The following is a 17659-nucleotide window of genomic DNA, read 5'->3' as shown; positions in this document are numbered from 1 at the left end:
AAATATTTTTTTTTACAATATAGGCCTTTGATACACTAATATAATACAATTTACTACATTAAACTAAAAATGCATGTTGGCCTAACATATACTCTTACAGAGTTAAATTCTTTAGTTATACAAGATTGTACAAATATAGTGTACCTGTAAATGAATGGAAGTTTTTTCTTTTTCTTTCTTTTTTTTTTGATTGAATGGATACAATTTAATATTACAAATACATTATGTGTAATAAGTTATTACTAATAACATAGTATATAATATTCATGTTTTAGTATTGGTATTTAAAAATTCATAATGTTTAAATATTTAATTTAAAGGCACAGTAACAGAGGGGTTAAGATGTACACGATACTTGAATGAAATTAAAAAAAAAAATTAATGACATCTATAGTATCGGTAACATTATCAATACACATGAATCTTTGATTTAAAAAAAAAAAAAAAATGATAATAACCCGTCGATAATAATTAAGCTAAAAAAAATAAAAATAATTTAAACACTAATAATATTAGAATCACAGGTGGCCCCCACTTCATATCGTAATGGAAAACGATAGAGAGATGTTAAAACAAATAACAATACATTACATATTATTATTAATAATATATTAAAACGATAATATACATTCACATGCGCTGCATAATGATTGAATAGCATTCTCAAATTATCACGATAAATGGTAGTCACATAAATACAAAAACGAAATGCTCATATTTCTCCGCGAATATAATATAATATTATAATAACCACTGCAACTATTACGACATTATATTTTATACATTATATTTATAGATTATGTCGTGTTTTCAAGGCGAGAATGTGCTCGCCATTGCTGATCACCGCCTTCTGTCATCGTCATCGTCACAATCATCATTATCGTCATCAGTATCGATGACGACGGTAACGGTGTGCTACCTCCATTCTGATGTGGCGGCGTTGGCAGGAGCGGTGTTGTAATACGAAGCGGGGGATTTGTTTCAATAAGCCGCGGTGCCATGATGGTGATGAGCCATCAGTGACGTGTGATGGTGTGGGTGATGGTGATGGTGATGGTGATTTAGGTCTGTCAGATAATGGTGACCGTGGTCGACGGACGACGATTGAATGGACGGCGCTCCGGGTCCGGTGTTCATGTACCTGAGGGTTAAAAGATCACTGTTAGACAAATATGCACATTATTACGATATATATGCACTTTGGGCAGTATGATACAACTGTTGTAGCTGGCCACGATGCACGCGGTCATCAGTTCGAACCCCGGTACTGTGCAAAATATTACTTCGTATTCCTCTTTCCCGTCGCGACTTAACGCGTCGTTCCGATTTCTCTACCCTGCCCACACCAGACCTAATATATTGGAAGTGACGTCCGCACACACGTGAAATTGTATTTTTAGACAAGGGTGTAGTAGTGCGATAGATATACTCAACCCTTCTCGAGTGATAAGACGTTGACAAAGAATGGATTTAAATAAAAGAAATTATGCACTTAAAAAAAAGAGTAGGCTATGTCGATACACAATCACAAGCTTTATTTAATTTTCGTAAAATAGCCTTTTTCATTTTATTTTGAACGTAAATATAAATCATATAAAATCGCTTTAGCAGATAGAAATGTCGAATGTATCAATTTCGATGTCCAACTCGATTTCATCACACGCGATTTATGATAACCTATCTATATATAGTTTTAATATCTACCACGTTTTATGTCATTTAGTTTTCAAATCAGCGTTTCAATTTCGAAGACATATTATTAATATTAAAATATATTTCAATTATATTAATACGTGAAAATGAATAAATAATAATTGTTATTATGATATAGACAAGTGATATATAACGTACTACATTATATCGCATAATATACCTTATTTTTCACGCCATGAATTATTTTCAGACTATTGACTTTTGTGCAATGGCATATATTTTTATGGTTGATTAATATGTATATTGTAATTATATCTCGTACAGTGTACACACGTATGTTTTATAACACAACGTACAAAAACATTATTTTTAATTTCATGTTGTCATTTTTTTATGAATTGGGATACACGAGCGATGTATGGATTTATTAAGCTACAACAAAATATAATAAATTCCACTAGTTTATAAATGATAACACTTGAAACATATTTTAGGCTTTCCATTGATTATTTTTTGATTCACTAAATATTGAGTTGGATTGTTATTTTGAAATTTCATTTTTTTAATTACGATTCCTTTGAATAAAATATTAATTATGTACATGCGTTGATGAGTAGTACAAATAATTTTAAAAATTATTTGTATATTATTAATGAAAAAACACTATTCCACAGAACAATAATTGTAATGCCATACAAAACGTTCAAGACGTACTTACCAATCGGACGTAGGCGGTGTGGGCAGCGGCAGTGCCGTCGGGTGTAGGACAGACGGGGTCTGTGCTCCGTGATGATGGTCCACGGGTGACACGATGCTGGGCGTTACAGAAATGCAACTTTCAGTCACCCTGATCGAACCGCCGGACGAACAGTTTGAGTCTTCTGAGTCGTAATTGCCGTCGCTGTCCATTTTTCCATTACCGTGCACCTGTAATCCGTACGAAGATAATTAAAATCTAAGTAAATAAATAATACTAAATCAAGCTCTCAGACAACGTCATAATAAGTATGTTATTTATTGTCCTTGTAAACTATAAAAGAGAAATAATATAATATGATGTACGTAAATCGAATGCATACCTTCATGTGCTTCCTGAGGGAACTGGGATGAGTGTACGACTTGTCGCAGCCAGATATCCTACAGTTGTACGGCTTGTCCGAAGTGTGTACGTGCGAGTGTTTTTTCCTGTCTGAACTATTGGCGAACCTTCGATCGCATCCTTCGTACTCGCATTTGAACGGCTTCTCGCCTGTACAAACATCAAAAATGTTGTTATTATTATTATTATTATTGTTATTATTATCATCATCATTATTATTACAACGATTGATATTTATGTATCACGTGGCCCATAAACAAAATCACATAATAATATAAACGATTCCAGTATTACTGCAGGAGGTTAGGAAACTGTCAAATGCATACAATAAGTCTTTACAATAATTTACAGCAAAAATTCGGTAATGTTCATTTTATCGTTTTCGTATAGATAGTTGTATATTGTGTAATGGAATTTTTCGGAACAAAGACACCCAGTAAATTACTTATTCAATACCTATATATTGATATATTGAATATACAGAGAGAAAAAAAGGTCTTTTAAAAACCTTGAAAATTTTAGGTTTAAGACCCTTTTTTTTGTTAAACGTGGTGTGGTCAATATCGTTACTTCTGGACTTAAGGTTCACTTGTGTTACTCGGATAGCCCATAAATCCTGTTCTAAGTGGAATGGGAGTATACAAAAGGCCTTTATACGTAACCCGTGTCGAATCGTCGATTTCTCCAAAAAAAAAAAAAAAAAAAAAAAAAAAAGGAAAGAAAGATTGTTCTGTTTTTATTGTGAGACCAAATTTTGTGTAACATTGACGAATATATCCTTGGTCATGATAACGTATTATCTTTTAGCGTGTAAATTGAGTTTGCATCCATTGCATTAGTATGGTAGTTATTTAGAGATAGATTTCCTATTCAATATATATTTGACAGTGGGTTCTTGGTGAACATTTTTCTTGTTCAAAATGTATACGAAAAGTAATAACAAGTTCTGTATTATGCATTTTAAATATATTGACTACAGGAGGTGAACCATAATGTTTTTCATCCCGTCTATTATCTTCACAATATCTATTTTGACGAATGTAATTTATTCCGATATTTTTATTAACATGCAATTACATGATTCAGACATGATTGGAGTTTATGCGGTTGGTCACACGGTTTGATGCCTATGACCTCTTTTACTATAACTCGTAGACTGATATTGTTATTCATTGCAAATATATTTAATTTTCCCTCTTGTCGTTCTATCAACTCGTACTAAGGTCAGACAGTTGAAAAGGAGTTGAAAGCTTGTTATCGACAATTTGATTATGGCAATTGACAAGGTAACATTCTAGACGGATTCACACCTCTACATAGGAACCGGACTACCGGTTGTGATGACGTGTTTATTGTTTTATTCTCATAAAATAATATAATATGAAAGGCTCCATTATACATGTCTTTGCGGTGGAGTCAATAAATTACGTATACTGTGGAAAAATACTTTTAGGGGTAGGAATCGGGTGATAATAAAGTACTAGGTACGCGACGGTTGTTTAACAGTCTATAAAAAGTATATGAAAAAATAAAAATAAATTCGTAATATTTTCGGTTACGAAGAAATAATAATATAATATCACAAACAATAAAACAAAAATAATATGACCAGATTATATTATTAAATGGGAGACGACGTATTGCGTTTCTACATAACTTAACCGCCAACGCACGTCAGCTAAAAAAATATATTACCATCGAACCGTCAATATCAATATACGACGTGGTCAGCGAATATTCCCCCGGCGCCTAAGTCGCGGGTCAGTTTCTTTTCGGTAATAAACGATTAGCGACACGTAACGGCGATGTTTTCGTTTTTAACGACTCTGGAACGCCTGCATAAAGGTATACCTTATACAAACGAGCTGAAGATGAGTGTTTTAACGATTTACATATGTTATGGCATACAATGGACAGGAATGCAATAAAAATACACATACATGTATGTGTGTACACGCATATGCTTATATCGTCAAAAGATAAGTGTAATAAAAAAAATCTTCGTTTTCTTCGTCCCTCTGCTCCTACATATGCTATTCTTCTTTCATAAATTGGGTGGCATTTCCAAGGACTCTTAATTTTTAATGAGTTATTTAAAAAAAGTACAACTAAACGGGTTTATGACTTATGGGTTTGAGATGCGTATAATGAAAACAACGTGGAAGTATTATATTTCGTCGTAGATGATATATACGCGTCTCTGGAATATTGTGCCCACTCACTGCTGGTACAGCTGCAGATAATATGTTGTCTACTCTACCAAAGATTTCAATCACAAATGGTTTAAAATATTTTTATTTTATAAATCGGAAAACAGCCTAGCGTAGGAATAGGGAAATACTTATTAAAGACAAAAACAAAAACAATAAAAATTGCAACACAAAAGGCTAACACACTAATATATTATTATGTAATTGATGTATATTACCATAATAATAATAATTATTATCAATTTGAACAAATATTCTACTCCTCCCACTAGTGATGATTCTCAGATAAGGTTTTTTTTTCCTCCGGTAAGTTTATGAAATAGTCGTGTGTAACACGTTGTGTAAAGGTATAACGAATACATGTTAAATCTAGAAGTATTGCGTAATGTCAACCGATGTCAATTGTTCGTCACAAGTATATTTCATTTAATATTAATGTACCTAAAGTAGTAGTATACGTATGCTATACAAATATATGTATACAAATCGAAACCAATATAGTATCGTAGATCTAAAACGATTATTTATTTATTTTATTATTATATATTTTTATTTTGTTCAATTCCCTATTGTCATCTTTTACATGCATCGTTTATGTCGTATCTAATATGCATCGGACGCGATTTATTCCACTTAGAACGCATTAACTTGTATGTCCGGTGACGGCTCAAGAACTTACTTGTCCGATGCATTAGAAAATTTGAGGGTAACATTGAAAGGGAACAATAGAGTTTAGATGTAGATATCTTAGGTTTATGTTCTGAAATATGACTCTAGCGTGTATATCAACAGTCATCGATATTACAATCAGTCCTATTGTTTTATCACGTTGGAATTAGCGATGAGTGCGCGCGATGAAAATAGACTCGCTGCAGTTATAATATTATTATTATTGAAGTTCCAGTTTCCACCATCGTGACCACCAAATATAAACACGTCTTTAAATTATATTGAAAACGAATAAAATATCATCGATAAAGTTAATCCATATCTGTCAGATCTATATATTTATTTATCGTGGGTGCACAGAATGTATGGGCATGCGTGTGTGAGTCCACCACGAGCAGCTGGACAATAGGGTATACATCTGCCGGACGGAAGCGTCGATGACCAATGACTCCGGAGAAGAGGACCATTACAAAAGATCGCTACTTAATAAAATCTCTATTGAATATCTATACGGTATATTTAGGTCTCGAAAGGACTTTAAGGTGCTGAACGAATCGATAGAAAAGAAATACCCACCCGGTGTTAAATTATAACGGGGGCCAGCACCTTCGCGACGGGACGTCCATTGTGACCCAACGCGCGTGTATGTCTGATCATAAATATTGCACACAGGACACATTTTTTTCGCTTTCTTTTCTTCTTCAATTTTCGGTTTTCTAAAATAAACTTTTTCCAAAATGCTAGCACGCACGTATACACAAATTGCGTCCTTTTTCCTTTTAGAAAACATGGGCATTTAGACCACACGCAACAGACAAGAAATGTACATAGATAAAGAAGATAATACTACTCGTACATTACAACACGTCGGCCATTAAGCACAATATGATGTAACTCCTACCGTTACAGTTGCTACTATACCTACGTCATCATAAATTATTATTAGTATATACTATACCCACCTCTTTACACAATACTGATAATAACTATAGTCTGTTATGTCAATGTATCTAAAAACGATGAATTCGAATGAAAACTGCCCCGTATAAGAGGGTATAATGTGTAAATCTATCTCACGCTGGAATTCGGTTCTCAATACAACGAATACTACTTCTACTCACATATTATACAATATACATATTATAATTACTTAAATATGTAATGTGACCGCGTTGTTAGCCAATCGGAACGCGTATACGCAACACTTCTATTGTTTTGGGTGCGTACCAATAAACGCAAATCATTTCGTTGGTACAAGTATCGTCTACCGTACACGGGGTGTCAATAATAATAATAATAATAATAATAAAAACAACAATAAAAAATAAAAAAACAATAACAATAATTACTGATTGATGACTCGATTCTGTTTAAACAATGTTATGCCTTAAATATTATTATTACGCCGAGTTTTCTCTATTGTTTTGGTCTCGATGTGTAGCCGCGGGCGACCCCGAGCGCTCGACTTCGGCACACTATACAACAGTGCGCGTGATAATGAACAACGAAATTAAATCATTTTCCAGCGTCTCGGCGGCACGTGTAGCACGCATTGTATTGTAATATCGTATCATAAAATTATAATAATAATATCTTATGATTATTGTTATAATTCATTATATAATAGTGCGAGTAGTACCTATGACATCTAAAGCACGCAACAACCACATTAGGTATCATCGTATCGCGTATACGCGCGAACATGGTCATAATATTATAGTTGTCTAATCAAGCGATGATAAAATAACCATAAAGTATGTATTTAATAATGTATACCTACGAGGTTACAACGCGACGATTCGCGGTATGGAGTTTACGCGCGTGTAATGTGAATAAAGAAACAAATGAAATAAATATAAACACCGGATCTCTTTTTTTTCCTCCCGTCAACCACTATATAATACGTCCACGTGTATTACAGTAATATTGTATATACAGTAAGTCGATAGAGGACTATATACGTACATAACATAATATTATGCGTATACATACATAATAATTTATAGCCATCTCGATTCCGGTGGTCCGACAACAAACGACACTACAAATCAAATTACAAGTCCACTTGCAGTTTTAATTATACATGGACAATTAAAAGATTGTACAACCACCGTAATGAATTTACAATATGAAATGGCTTATTATATATGAATTAAACAACGTCTGGCTGTTTTTTACTCGTATGAATATAATGAGTGGGTAACTCCTGAGAACTGTCTTCGGTTTATTATTATTGTTTTTTTTTTCATATGCATCTTTTATTTTTCAATCATCCAGCAGCAGCACTTATCTCAGGATATCATTATCATATTATATATTATACGCGTTGGTATATAATATGTTTGTGATTCGTAAATGCGAGGGGCGGGAGATAGAACATGACAAGCGCAAGAACGTAATATAAAGAGACGTAATAATAATAAGGGTTATAAACACAGAATTTGTCAGCTTCACAAAAGGGTTGTACAACATAAAGGAAATCATAACAGCCTTGAGGAACGTTACCGGTTTACGTGTATTTTCGTAAGGATTTATGGTTTTGTTCTACACAGGACATTATTTTATTGTTTCACGCGTTTGGCCAGCACATTTTATTATTATACCATTGTAATTATTCAGAAATGTAATATGCGAATATCGTATTATTTAACCATAACTATAATATCCGATGTATATGTGATTGTAATGTTTTTATTTATTTTTTTTATGGTACAGTAAATTTGTTTTCATTATAATATTTAATGCGATGAAGTTCATTAACAATTGACGATTTAAGTACACTTAATAATCAGTAGGTTATTTTTTTTCAAAATTTATTTAAAAACCTGTTTTATAATTTTCGTACTCGTATACTACATTTGATTCAGTTTTTATGTTCCGGTGGATTTTTCTTAGTAACTAGATATATACAATTTATTGTATACACGTTTCTCTTGAAATTCAGTTTTTGCGAATCACGAATCAAACATTATAATAGTCGATCAATATGACTTCAATTGGTGGAGTAGTTTTGATAATAGATAATTGTAAATATTTAAATAAAAAAATATCACAATATTATACACATTATTATATTCTCGGTATAACTGTGCGTTGGCTTAGGGGAATATGTTTTAGGGACCATTTGTCTTGCATTGTGGCGGCCAATTCTGCAGCTGCTCTCTTCGTGGAAAAATGGATATCGTCCATGAACATACACAAACACGCACACACACGCACGCACATTCACACACATACATATAAGAACCGATGACAATTTATCACACTGGGCGTGATAAAAACTTAGAATGCATACTCGAAAATCCCCTAAACGGTTAGGGGCTGCAGCAAACAATACTGCAAAAGTGATTCGAATATATATATTTAATGCGGTGTCCAAACATTAGCATACGAAATAGATTGGACAAATAATTCGTTTCACTTAGGGCTGAAGGTATAATGTTGTTTTTACGGATGTCTAGTAAGTCGTAAGAACTGTATACGAATCATGTTGTAATACCTTTATAATTACATTAGCACATGCGGACGCGGTATAATATGATATTGCACCTGTAGTTTTACGGTACGGCGAAAGTGACTAGATAAAATAAATATTGGTTTACAGTGAACCAATTAACAACACAGGTATATTGTATACGTACGTGCTATAAACTTTGCGTATTTTTTTTTTTTGTAACCTATGAGTTTAAAAAAAAACCTAAATCGATTTATCGTTGAAAAAAAATACCCTGAATCACTTTGCGTTCATCCATTATACACACCTTTTGTCGGCGTATAATCCCCCCAAATCTTGATATGTCATTAATATTTTTTTCTATCCTGCAGTATCGTTGTAAGAAAATCCCCTTAGCATCGAAAAACCAAAACGATCACGCATATAATACGCATTCGAAACAATATAATATTATTATATTCTAAAACTAAACACATATACCATGTGGCAATCGACGTTTAACATTTTATCATATTAGTTATGCAAATTTGATCACTCATTACATTGACTCTGGCATTAGTTGATATACACGTATATATGCATATAATAGTGTAATATATTATATATATATTTGATATTTAAACCTCCCAAAAGTTAATCGGACAGACCATCCGGACAACATTGATTGATGATGTTGTTATTACTGTCATAACACGATAGGGATATCGATTTAAGCCGATGATAATATGTCATGTTAATTAAACGGTTGACGTCCCGTCTGTCTGTCTGTCGGATTATTTTTAATAACAATATGTTACACGTATGGGAGCAATATCGAGAGCTGTAAAGCGCGTGTGCTTCGAAATTCAATGTACGTGAAGCCTGGAAGAGACTTTAACGAACATACAAGAAGCTAGCTACTCACCAACTGTTTTTTATAATATTTTTTATTACAATACTTATAAACGGACATGCGCGTTTGTGATTGACTCATACGCTCGTATTATGTATGAGTTGCATTGAGAGAATTTGAAAATAAAATAAAAACGTTTTTTTCTTCTGTCCGCACACGCACACACACACATACACGAATTTATATATAACATAAAGACGTTCGGGCAGAAAAACGACAAATATTGCGGATCGATAAACATCTCGGCATTCAACAATGGAACCTTGGTATCAATAATCATAATCTGATTGTACCGTGTTTCCCCTCATATACTATATTATATTTTTACACCGAAAAAATAAATGATTATTATACAACAAACACAATAATGCTATATATTGCAGTGAAATCTAGCTAACATTCCAGGATTCATTACACCCTTGTCATACTGACAGCGAATCTGATCGAAAAATCCGGTCAATTATCCCCGTGATCGTTTTCAGTACCTTTTGACCACCGAGATCGTCAATCACCTTGTGACAACGGCAAAAGGCAAGATTGCGTTTCTTCGTATTGTTACTATTACTCGAATACCAGTTGACGATCGTCGAGTATATAATAATAATATTATATTATATATTGTATTGTAGCGGTATAATACCATTATATTGTATACGTATTCGTAATGCGTAAAAACTTGTACAATACGGATGATATGTCGTTTGCGTTTTTGTCAAATTATGATACAAGAGAAGCGGTGATGGTGGGTAAGATCGTACCGAGTCAAGTGTGGTCGGAAATAAACGTCGACAAGAAAAAAAAACAGCTATACCACATCTGATTGACAGAACAATGACGGTGGTTCGGTTTTTTACTATATACCTATTTCGTTTTTATTTTTCGTAATAAATAACTGGGTGTTAATAATAATCGTTGAAGCGTATATACATAAAGGGAATTGCAGATTCGCGTGACTATTACATGATGAAAGGGCTGTAATAGACTAAATGTGTACATGCACAGGGCTGGATTAAATATAGGGCTGAGAGGAAAACTTTCCAGAAATGCAAAATTTTTTTAGCAAGTAAAACGTTATTGTTTTAATTATCATATTTTACATTTATATAAATAACTAGAATGAATTAAAAATATTTGTTTTGAACTAAAATAATATACTTCAATTGTAGTACGCGTTTGAGAACCAATAATCAATATTTTGATTAATTTTTAATTATTTTGTATTGAGATATTAGTCTTGTATATATACGTAATATATAATATTATACATGGATGAATGGACATACGCTCATAATAACATGATCTTGGCTGGACGTTCTGCGAAGACGCGATATTACGTTAACATATACATTTAAATATAGACAATTAATGCTGTAGAATTATTGTGTGTATATATTTTACAACCAAAATCAAAGAATCCGTGGGAAAAATGACGGTATTAACTATTAGTAGTATTATACATTAGACCACGACAGGTTTTGATTCATTTTTATTTTTTATCATAACCACGTCGTTTATTCGAAATAAATAATATTAGTCGCTCCGCAAAACTCGTTTAAACTCGTGTTGTAGTCGCAGTATAATTCAAATTTTACGATGTTCTACAATAACTTGTACCTATATTAGATTATTATTATAAAACGCGTCGAATTTGTCGAGGAGACACGTTCGGCGCAATCGGTGTCTGTAATCCGATACGCGAATAAGCTATACGTTTCGCACGCTTGTATTTTTCACGAGCGATGCGCCGACGCTTTCCCTCTTGTTCAAATTATAATATCTTGGCTGCTTGCAGAATCTACATCTATGGATAAAATGCGTTATTGTGATTATTTTATATTTATATAAAATATCATTCACTCAATGCTATAATATCGGGCTCTGGTAATTCGTGAGTAATTGCATGTAACTGCAGTAGTTCTATTTAGGTATTTCATAATATAAATAATGATACGTTTTAACGGCATGCGTGCTTGTGCGCACACATACCTACTGCAATATTGGTATGTAAACAACTGAACGATTGAATAATACAACGTGAAGCACACTTGACAATAGATATATGTATTTAGATATGCGTGCAGTTTATATCGTTGCAACGTTACTGATGAAGAATATAATAATAATATTGATGTATACAGATTCTCGCGTCATTCGCCGGTTTTGATGTACATAATAATTATATCCGATGGACGAACGGCAATCATCGCTGCGGAAAAAACTACTGCTCACCCTTTCATCAGCTACCCCACCCGGAACTGCAAACACTCTTATATATACATAATATTATACGTGTGTGTTTATCCCGCACGATTAGAGTTTGGTTTTTAATTATGTGTGTGTATAATAATATAATATATACGTATACGCCCTTTGAGAGGGCCCGGCTCGATCGCGGTACACAACAGCTCCACCGTCGGATGCGAATATTGTTATTATTACATGTGACAAGACCAGATGACGTGCATCTCGCGAAAATATATTTTTTCTTCCGAATAACGTTCGCATGGCGATGACGTCACAAAGGTTGTTTGAAAAAAAAGAAACAATATAAAATAATATGAATAAAAAAAAGATAATCGGAAAAAAATATAAATGTATATCATATTGTTTAACATTTTCAGAAACTGAATGGATATTGCACGCGCGCTAGAGTAAACAAATACTACATATATGTATAATATTTATGTATAATGTACAGGTACCCATATAGACGAGCGTAGGCGTTCACGACGGATGTCGTTAAACGACGATATTCGCCAACACGATGTGTGCGTGTTAGTGTTCATTCTGGTCTTGTAAAATAAATAAAACACGGTCAGAGAACCTGTGTGCGAAGAGGACGCGTAAACTGAAAAAATGCGCTTCAGGTGAAAACGAGCGCGCGCACGCACACAATTACATATATATACACACACACTCACACACAGACGAGGGGTTATTTACGACTGGCCCATTGTGCGAATCCTCCGGCGGCGGAGTGGGCACGATAAAATTGTCAATGTCTACTGGCAGATAGCTACTATATTATATTATATCTACTTCACATATACTTATACTATACCTACTAATATACTTCTGCTACACTACAGTCAGTATTTATAGGTACACACACACACACACACACACACACACATATATATATATATGTACCTATAAATATATAACAACAGTTACAGTATAATAATATTATATTTATATACACTCAGCAAGTGTATTGAAAATTTCGAAACGCCCATAAATTACCACGCCTGTTGCTCCATAGTGTAAATATTATAATCGTAAAAAAATTAATAGTCTCACAGATTCGCATATCCACTATTAATTATGGTAAATGATATAGGGCTGAGTATCCTAATTATCTCCTCTTTAAAATTTCTTCCTCTTAAAAAAATCTTATTTACCATAATAATTAATATACAAAGTAGATTATTTATTATTAATCATTTTTAATAGGTATAAAATAAATTGTAAAATCGAGAATTGTTGATTGGTTTTTTTTTGGTCCACAAAAGAACATTTTTCTAAAATAATTTTCTTATCAATTATTGTTGCGCTTTTTACGATCTGAAAATAACTTACTAAATACAAGTAGATATAGTTTTTAAATGGAAAAAACTTTAATCTATAAATAAATTATAAGATCTATGTTAATTGTTTTTTACTTTATTTGGATTTATTGTATGATATTTATTACTTTTAAAATATTATTTTTCTTTTAGGAATTAAAATAAGTTTCAAGTTTTAATATTAGTGGTCTTTTTTAGTTTAGCTTGGGATATAGCCATAAGAGTGAAGTCTCCACCTGTCTGTGATGTTAAAATCTCGGGATATTATAAAATATCGTTCTTATTATTTCTCTTAATCAATAAATAGCACGTGTACCTATTAATTACAACACATTCGAACACTCGATAATTTCGTTGTAATATAAAAATCTTATCTACAGCAAAATTAAGCTATAATTATCGTTATTATTTAAGTATTAAATATTATCAATTGGCGGCGCCTGTATTGTTATGTATAACGAATGAGTGAAAGCCACATGTCTAAATACTGCATTCTACAGTAGGTACTGAACATCATTAATAACTGTCTGCAATATTATTTTTGCAGTGATAGTTCATAAGTTCTGTTTGCAATAAAATTATACTGCTTAATAAAATATAATAATTTAATACGGTTTTTAACATATTTTTTGTGTGTTTAATTTTTAATATTAATGATGTTAATTATGAATTAACTGTTAGTAAAATAATTATTTATTTTCTAGAAGATTTAAGAATTATAATGAACTTAATGTGGCTCAACAATTAAATATAATAAAATAATTTGTATAAATTCTACTGTGTTTTGATTATTATAAAACTCATAAACGAGTTAAGTCATTTTAAGTATTATAATAAAATATAACATTAAAATGCGGCTAGCATTACGCCGAAGTTGGGTATATATATTTAGATTTTCCGAACCTTTCTTTCCACAGCATCCTTTGGTTTTTGTTCCGGACCCGTAATCCCTATATACCTATATATTATATACAGTCCAGGGTTTTTGTTGTACATTAATAAGGTGCAAAATATTCCTGCGGTCTAGTTATTGTTCGTCACTGCTGCTCCCCTTCTAATCACCAACCACCCTACCTACGTAATATACTGACACGCCTAATTGTTCATAATTATACACGATAACTATGTGTATAATATAATATTATTATTTATGTTTTAGCGGACAGCTTTTTCGGCCGAATGTTATTTTTCTGTTCAGTCATGGTACTTCCTTTTTGGAATGCTAATTAACTTAAAAAGCAACCCCCGTGCCTTCCCGCTGTACAACTATTGTTTTCAGCATAGCCATACAGCGACTCCGGAAACTTTTAACCTTCCGTGTTCAACACCGTTTCATATAATTGTGCCGCATAATAACTCTTAAATACCATAATATTTGCAATTAAATAAATCCGAGAAAAGGTAATATTGTAATATATTTATAATAAAAGTACTAATAGTTCCATATAGATACTAGAAGGGCTTAAAATTAAGTTTTAATTTAGGAAAATACTAATTTAAATTAATTATAATAAATTAATAAATCAATTATGTTTTTAGGTAAAGAGACTATCTATGTATAAATTTATTATATTTCAGATATTAAAATAAATATTTTTGTTTAGAGTCTAGAGAGTATTATGTTAAAAAATTACATATATTTTTATTCGCTCCCTGTTGTTCAATAAGATGGTTTAGCCGCTTTTACATAGGTTTTAGTCGCTAATGCTAAAAGCAATTCCGTTACGCAGCATGTTATGCTGGGCGAAAGTGAATCTCGGGTATGCGAGTTTTGGATAGATATAGTAGAGACGATAACGCGTCTTGAACGAATTTACTATCAGTATAAACGCATACTAAAATATAAAAATACATTGAATAATCATAAATACTCATGACATCAAATATTAAAATAATTTTTTGTAACCGAAAAATGTTATTCCACTAAGTATTATAATTAAAACTTTTAGACTCCAAATTCGAAGTGTTAAAAATAAAAAACTAACGCTAGTGAAGTAAATACAAGATATGTAATATATATATATATAGACATACTGTATTACTATTACAGTAGTTTTTAAAAATATGTTCTGTATTTTAAGATGTATACAGATTATATTTTTCACACGATAATAATTTATAACAGAATTAATATATATGATATAGTAATTACTTATACATTATACATGTATATGTTTCAGTACATCTAGTTAGGTATAGAAATTCACCATAATGATTATATTGAATACATTTAACATTTTATTATTTAGGTACGACGACAGTGATGAAGCGTGATCGATGGATAGAATGTAAGTACATATATTTTATGACATAACATAATATTTGTTATTTATATATACGTAGATATATACAACTCTGTTCTTATAGAACGTATTATTATTTTTTTTTTTTTTTTTATTCGTCGTCCATTATATCATAGTAATAATAATATAATAATACAACATATGTGATTGTGTAACTATTTTAAAATACAAAATACTTCATAATATATAGGTTTTGGTATACATGAGGACCGTTTAAAAGCATTTAAATTAATGCTGTTTAATCGAAACTAAATGTGATATGCTGTCATTCGTTTGATAAAAAAACTGGGTGACGGGCGTATTAAATACGGTACGTAAAACTATTTATATTAATTTGGTAATGTTTTTCTGACACAGTTTTACTTTGAAGAGACGAGGGAAAAAATCATTGCCGTTTAATTTATTTCAAACCAAACCGGTCTCTGACGAATATGCGCCGGATACGATGTATTTTTTTTCTTACATAGATATTATAAATAATTTTTTTCATCACTTAACATTTATTTAATATCATTACTTTTTTTACCTAATGAAATATTCCGAGCAATCAAAACTCGTAACTCGAAAAAAAAAATGAAAATATCATATATTTATAAATTGTATACTGAGTGAGTAGTTGTATTGTTATTATTTTTATATAATATACAGATGTGAGCTTTATTTTCAACCTCCTCGCACTACTCATATGCGGACCAGTGCAGCATAACACATTATACTTTCAGAATGAGTCTCGGCCACCGATGGTACACGAAAATATACCGTCGGAGGTGAATTACTGGCATCGAACGACTTTAATAAATATGGCCGACCGAGGACGAGGAAAAACGGTTCGAAAAGATGATAATAATAATAATAATAGCAATAAAAACTGAATAAAACGCGACACGCAACGACAATAATGTCCGGCCATTACGTTGTCACCATTGAACCGTAACAACAAGTGCAGCGCCGTGTAAAATTATATAATATGGAAAACTCTTGGTCGTGTACACATATATAATAGTAATATATATTAAATACGTACCACGCCAGTCCAGCAGTTGGTATATCATTTTCGAGATCTCGTTTTGGCTCCTGTTACACCGTGAAATATGTTAATGCGCTGCCGGTTGACACGCGCATAATTAATATCTACTGCGTATACGCTGGACAACGACGACGACTACGACAACGGTGACGGGAGAGAGAAGAAAATGGTATAATTTTTCAAACGAATACTATTATTATTAATAATAATATTGTTATATTATGTTTTATCATCGTCGAAGCGTTCGTGAGGGATTCCATGACCGGAACCAGGTCCACTACTGAAGCGCCTAAGTTCCATTGCTTATTTTCTGACGTTTAATCACGCAGACAATAGTAGTTATTTTTACTATTAGCAGTATTAGCAATATCTTTATCATCCTAAATTAAGAAAATATTATTACGTAACTCATAAAATATTGTACCAAGTGCTTTAGTTTTCAAAATGTTAAATAATACAAAATTAGACACTTTTTTAAAATTTAATTAACGCTAATTATTAAGATTTGGCTTAGAACGAGAGAATACGTTATACAAAATTTAAAATAGAATGTACATTATAGTATTATGTAGGCACTTAAAATATTTTGAGGATAGTAGTCATGTATTAATATTATAATTTATTATTCGTCTGGTGACTGGTTCACAGGTCAGCTCACATACGCAGTGATGACATTTCTTGGACTGCGGTGAATGAAAATCGTTTCACACGCTTATAAAGGTGCTGTGGTAAGCGAAGGCATGTGTCGGATAGTAATCATAGTAATAATATCATTTTGTACTTTAA

The 17659-nt window shown here is 32.1% G+C and overlaps 1 protein-coding gene across 1 annotated transcript in view; it reads right to left on the bottom strand.

Annotated features, from left to right (window-relative positions):
* Positions 1-259: 259 nt before the first annotated feature.
* The window catches only part of LOC112598175 (zinc finger protein ZIC 4-like), a 37262-nt gene continuing 19862 nt past the window's right edge, over positions 260-17659 (bottom strand). Inside the window, exons 2-4 of the mRNA XM_025344556.1 lie at positions 2733-2902; positions 2372-2580; positions 260-1141 (exon numbers count right to left, since the gene is read on the bottom strand). Of these exons, the coding sequence (XP_025200341.1) occupies positions 982-1141; positions 2372-2580; positions 2733-2902 (539 nt within the window). The 3' untranslated portion in view covers positions 260-981. The remainder of the gene's footprint in view (positions 1142-2371; positions 2581-2732; positions 2903-17659) is intronic.

Source organism: Melanaphis sacchari, unplaced genomic scaffold (genome assembly GCF_002803265.2).
Source record: "Melanaphis sacchari strain LSU unplaced genomic scaffold, SCAv2.0 Contig45_pilon_pilon, whole genome shotgun sequence".
Classification (NCBI taxonomy): Eukaryota; Metazoa; Arthropoda; class Insecta; order Hemiptera; family Aphididae; genus Melanaphis; species Melanaphis sacchari.
This window is presented reverse-complemented; position numbering and strand designations above follow the sequence as displayed.